This window comes from Sitodiplosis mosellana, unplaced genomic scaffold, assembly GCF_009176505.1.
Source record: "Sitodiplosis mosellana isolate CC-2019 unplaced genomic scaffold, AAFC_SMos_1.0 Smas_scaffold_16, whole genome shotgun sequence".
In the NCBI taxonomy this organism is placed as follows: domain Eukaryota; kingdom Metazoa; phylum Arthropoda; class Insecta; order Diptera; family Cecidomyiidae; genus Sitodiplosis; species Sitodiplosis mosellana.
This window is the reverse complement of record NW_022595258.1, coordinates 353809-358912: the sequence shown is the minus strand read 5'-3', so window position 1 is coordinate 358912 and position 5104 is coordinate 353809. Positions and strand designations below refer to the sequence as shown.

At 34.7% G+C, this 5104-nt stretch overlaps 1 protein-coding gene across 1 annotated transcript in view; it reads left to right on the top strand.

The window, feature by feature from the left end:
- Positions 1-208: 208 nt before the first annotated feature.
- Positions 209-5104, top strand: part of LOC129568099 (dynein axonemal intermediate chain 7) — an 11960-nt gene continuing 7064 nt past the window's right edge. The window contains exons 1-11 of the mRNA XM_055445659.1: positions 209-297; positions 1184-1317; positions 1455-1507; positions 1770-2021; positions 2102-2262; positions 2457-2549; positions 2709-2738; positions 2840-3360; positions 3482-3638; positions 3777-4538; positions 4686-4877. Coding sequence (XP_055301634.1) covers positions 209-297; positions 1184-1317; positions 1455-1507; positions 1770-2021; positions 2102-2262; positions 2457-2549; positions 2709-2738; positions 2840-3360; positions 3482-3638; positions 3777-4538; positions 4686-4877 — 2444 coding nt within the window. The remainder of the gene's footprint in view (positions 298-1183; positions 1318-1454; positions 1508-1769; positions 2022-2101; positions 2263-2456; positions 2550-2708; positions 2739-2839; positions 3361-3481; positions 3639-3776; positions 4539-4685; positions 4878-5104) is intronic.

Genomic DNA, 5104 nt, shown 5'->3' with positions numbered 1-5104 from the left:
AGATTATGATCGATTCCTTCTAAATAAAGATAAAACATTTAAAATTTATTAGAAAGTCAGTTGATATTTCGATTGGAAGCGTATACATTTTGGATCGAAACAGTCAGTACCTATAAAATTATTCTCTTTTGATTGAAATGGTTTTGAATTGTCTTTTGGACTGAAATTTGGAGGAAAAAAATATTCTAGACAAAACCAACATTCAAAAATGGGAAAGAAAAAGATGAGTAAAGAAGAACGGAAGAAGTACGAAGCCGAGAAAGCTGAGGCACTTCGCGTCGAAATGGAAAAAGAAAGGTATGGTTTTTATTAATTTCAATTTTTTTTTACTCCACAATTTTTGTTTTTTTTTTTCAATCATTTTTGCTCTTCTGTATACATGAATTTAACAGTAATAACTGAATTAGTGTTTTCATTTATTCATAATGTCAAGTAGTTAGTAAAGCTAAGTACACAGTTCCTCGTGAAATGAAAAAATTTCTCCGGTGAAATGTTCACAGGTGATATCTGTATGGTGTTTTTTATTTTCGAATTGCAAGCATAATGATTTTTGATGCATGAAACAGTTAACTCCTTCCAATATCAACACGACATATGAACAAATTCGGTTTTTGAGTTCATTCTTCTATGTGTTTTGTCTGAACAAATTTTTTTCACGGTCGTGAAAAATATTTCGCGTGCAAAATGTACGCGAAATTTTTTTCACAGCCGTGAAAAAATAAGAAAGATCAAAATACATTAAAGAAAGAATTCAAAATTCAAATTTGTTCATGTGTCGTGTTGATATTGAAAGGAGTTAACTGTTTCATGCATCAAAAATCATTATGCTTGCAATTGGAAAATAAAAAAATACCATACAAATATCACCTGTGAAGATTTCACCGGCGAAATTTTTTCATTTCACAAGGAACTGTGTACTTAGCTTAATGGATGTAAAATGAGAAAAATGACAGTTTTTATAGAAAATCAAGAAAAACAAAAAAAACTCGAATTGAGAAGGTGTTGAAAATGAAATTACAGATAAAAAACGCTGAAGCGAAACAAACATACTATTTCTTCCATTGTAAATTAACAATAATTCCAGTGGTATCCACTAATATATCCGTTAAACTTGTTAAAAGAAACTCTTTCCAAACACACTTAATACTTGAAAATCCCTGTTCAAACACATTAAAACTTGCAGGCAACGTCAACTGGAAGAAGAACGAAATCTAAAACTGAAACAATTGTCTGATGCTCGAGAGCGACAAAAGCGTGAAATTCAGGAGAATAAAATGAGGCGCGTTCAATTGGCTGAAAGTTGTGAATTTTTCAGAAGTAAGCATGATGTATAAAATGAATTCGATTGAATGAATAAATGATAAATTAGATATTAAACGTCTTCAACTCAGTTTAACACAGCTCCCTTCTAAACAAAGCAACATCTTTTCATACCAATTCCATTCTCTTAATAGATATCACTAAGGAAATTGAGGAAATTTACGCTGAACAGCTAAAATTGCAAGAGGTAAGGCAAAAAAAACCAACAGTGTTTTTATTAATCAAGAAAACTTGTGAGTTTCTTACCCTGCTGAGATGTGTATTTCAGCAGGGCTTACGATCAAAATGTGTTGTATTGCTTAGAAGTTTTCAAAAGCCTCATCAAAAACAAAGCCTCATGTGATGCCAATAACATTCTTCAAATTTTTACCTCGATAAAAATAAACAGATTGATCAAAGTTTAATAAAAAAAAATTAATTTTCAATTGATTTTTATCCGAATTCAATAGTGGAAGCGTTACATGCGGTGTAACGGATTGCCAAACGCCTATGATCCCGGTGATTTGCGAAAATACATTCACATGTGGCAACTGGAATGTAACCGATACAATGAAAACGAACAGAATTGGCTATTGAGAACAGATGAACGAACAATACTGACACAGAACAGAAGCATTGCAAATGCGACCAGAGTTCATTTGCAACAGCAACAACCAAATCTGGGCAATTTGTATGCCAAAAGAACACTTGATGTTCTTGGGGTATGAAAATGCAAATCAACGAAAATAATAAAATCTCCTTGGACGACCCAGTGTTAACGACATAAATCTATCTTATTTAGATCCTCAAAGAAATTGACGAAGCTATTGAGCAACCAAATGGACTTAGAGAAACAATAATCACCGAACTACACAGATTGAAGTTGGAATTCCGACAAAAACTGACCGAATACATCGACGATTTTTCATTCAAAATTCTTTCGAATATCGATCGTGATATGCAGTGAGTTGATTAAATTGAAACTGGTTTCGTTTGATGGAAAAATCTTTTCTCTTCTGATTTTTTTTGGTGTTTGGCAAAAAATTTCGTGTTTTGATTTTCAAATCTTCAATTTTCATTCATTTTCAATTTAAAGAATAAACAAAAACAATATTTTTTTCACCAATCTAAAAAAAACTCTTTTTTCAAATGGACAGACTTGAAGGTCTTTTAATAGCTACCCATTTCTATGAGTGTGACGTATTCAAATCACATCTCTGGACCAAACGAGATATACCACTACCATTACTGTGAGTTTTTGTATAAAAATGAGAATTTTCTTTGAAAAATGACCGAGTTGAAATATGTTCAATCAATTTTGATTCCAAAAACCATTGGCAACAGTTTAAAAAGTTTTTTTTTTACTAAAAACGTTAATGCTAATCCAAATGCTTTGTCTTTCTCTTCAGAAATGAAAAAGAGCGTCAAAAAGAGGCGAAGTAAGTCGTAATCAATGTTTTCAATTCTCAATGGGGGAATTTCTCATTCTAAAATGATCGTTCAACTCTTTGCTTAAATTCCCATCACTTTTCTTCTCCAGGAGTTACATTAGCATCGATTTCCCGTCGATCAAGCTAAATTTGTCGTTACCACCTTCGGTGAAATGTAAAAACGGTGCAATCCGTGGAATGTTGTTGAATTACGATCATTTCAGTGATTTTTGTCCGACTTTTCAAATGCCCGGTGACAGACCGATCAAAATGGATTTGAGTGAAGCGGCAAAAAAAGAGTGGAAAAAGCGCAAAGAGTTGGAAAAAATCGCACGGGCCGAGAGTGATGGAAAACCTCAAGTTGGAGCTAGTGGTAATGATGGCGCCGTTCCATTTGATAATTTCGAATTGCTAAACATGCCAATCGTGGACATTGACAAAATTTACATGGATTATATAAACGACATCATGAAGAAAGATCGCCTTCGCAAAGGACGCGAAGCACTGAATATGAAGGAATTCGAAGTCAATCTACGGCAATATCGGGTTGTGGGTGGAATTTACTGTTTGGAGTACTTTGAACAGCCCGAACAAAGCGTTAAATTATCAGCAAAATCTTATTTAAGAACAAGTAAGCAGTTTGTTATAGTTAAAAAAAAACAAAAAACGATAAACCCTGAAAAAATCCGGAAAAACGGAAAGTTCTCCAAAAAATGTCTCAGAATTAATCTTTTGCAAAAATCAAATTCCAGTTGGCGGTTCAAAGGCACTAAAGAAACGACAGTTTTTCCAGTATTTTCGAGCTCCAGATCCAACTCCCGCCGGCGTTCGTCGACTGCCTGAAGAGGTCGAAATTGAAGTGAAAGCCGTTGAACGTGGACTCAGTAAATTGGCATATGTTACCATCACGTGAGTTTACATTGAAAATTTTGTTTTAAAATGATACAGTCAAGAATTTGAGATTTGGTATGAGAAGTTTAGAAATTTTTAATCTCTCTAATTTTCCCAAAGGAAAAACACATATTCAAAATCGTTCCTTTCTTCTAGACTACCCGATGACATCATATGGTTTGAACCGCCGACGGTGTGTCGTTGGGAAATCGTTGCCGAGACTGAAGTTTCTGAGCGTATCGAAAACAAGTCATCGACCGATCAGTTACCGACTCAACGCTCAATTCGAATGGTATCACGCAAAACCCAACGCACCGAAGTGAGCATTACAGACTTCAATTTGTTGCGAATTCCGCCGAAAATTGATATCAATTTCATAATACAAGATATAATTGTGCCTCGACTACCCGATGGTTACATAATAGCTTTGAGTGAGCCAGAGTCCCGTCCGAAGAGTTCAACGATTTTTTCCAGTGCTTCTGAAAATGTGGAAAAAGACTGTGTTCAAATTGAATCAACAAAAGACTTTTTAATTCCCACAAATTCGCCGCGACCATTACATCCGAAACGTAATTTAAAATTCACTGTGAAAATTTTGGACCGCAAACCCACCGAAATAAATCCGAACGAAAAAGAGTACTTATTTTCTCAGTTACTTCATGATTTGGACGACTTACACGAAAAGCAACAGCCACAAATTCAAAAATTTATGGATGAGATATCGGAAATTCTGTCCGCGTCGTTGCCTGATGAACTTGGCTCTGATCAACAAGAAACTGAATCCAATACGGATGAAATGCTTTTCAAAACTGAAGAATTTACTTGGAATCCCAGTAAGAAGGTCGAAGCAGTGCCTGAAGCTATCGAACCGATTGAAGAGGAAAGTGAAGACGAGTTTGATGATAGCGATGATGAAGAGTAATTGAACAGTTTTCAACTTTTTTCAAGCAATTTTTTTTTTTTGAAATATTCAATTCTTAAACCATTTGAAAAGTCGATCGATCTACTAAATTGTTGAACTAACAATCGAAAATTAAAATTGATCCAATTTTTGTCCATTTCCAGACCACCGCCATCAATGAAGTATGACGATGTGATTGGACGATGGAGTACGCGTGATGTACACGACCCAAAATTCAATGAAGAAAAATTGGCAGTTCAATTTCGTGCCGGACGATTGGGATGCTTCGGATTGGCCGTGAATTGGTATGCAAATCTGCCGTTTCAAACGTGGGAATGCAAACCGGATGTGAAAAAGTGAGTTTTTTTTTCAGCTGAGAATAGGAACGCCTTAGTTGACTTGAAATATGAATTTATTTTTGAAAATTTGAAGTCAACTTATGACTTATTGAATCAATTTAATCGTTGTGAGTCACAATTAGTGTTGGCCGTCGAACACTTTCGAACACTTGTTCGACCGTTCGACAACATAAAAAAAAATTGTTTTGTTCGTTCGTTCGTTCGAAAGTTTTGTAAAAACTTAT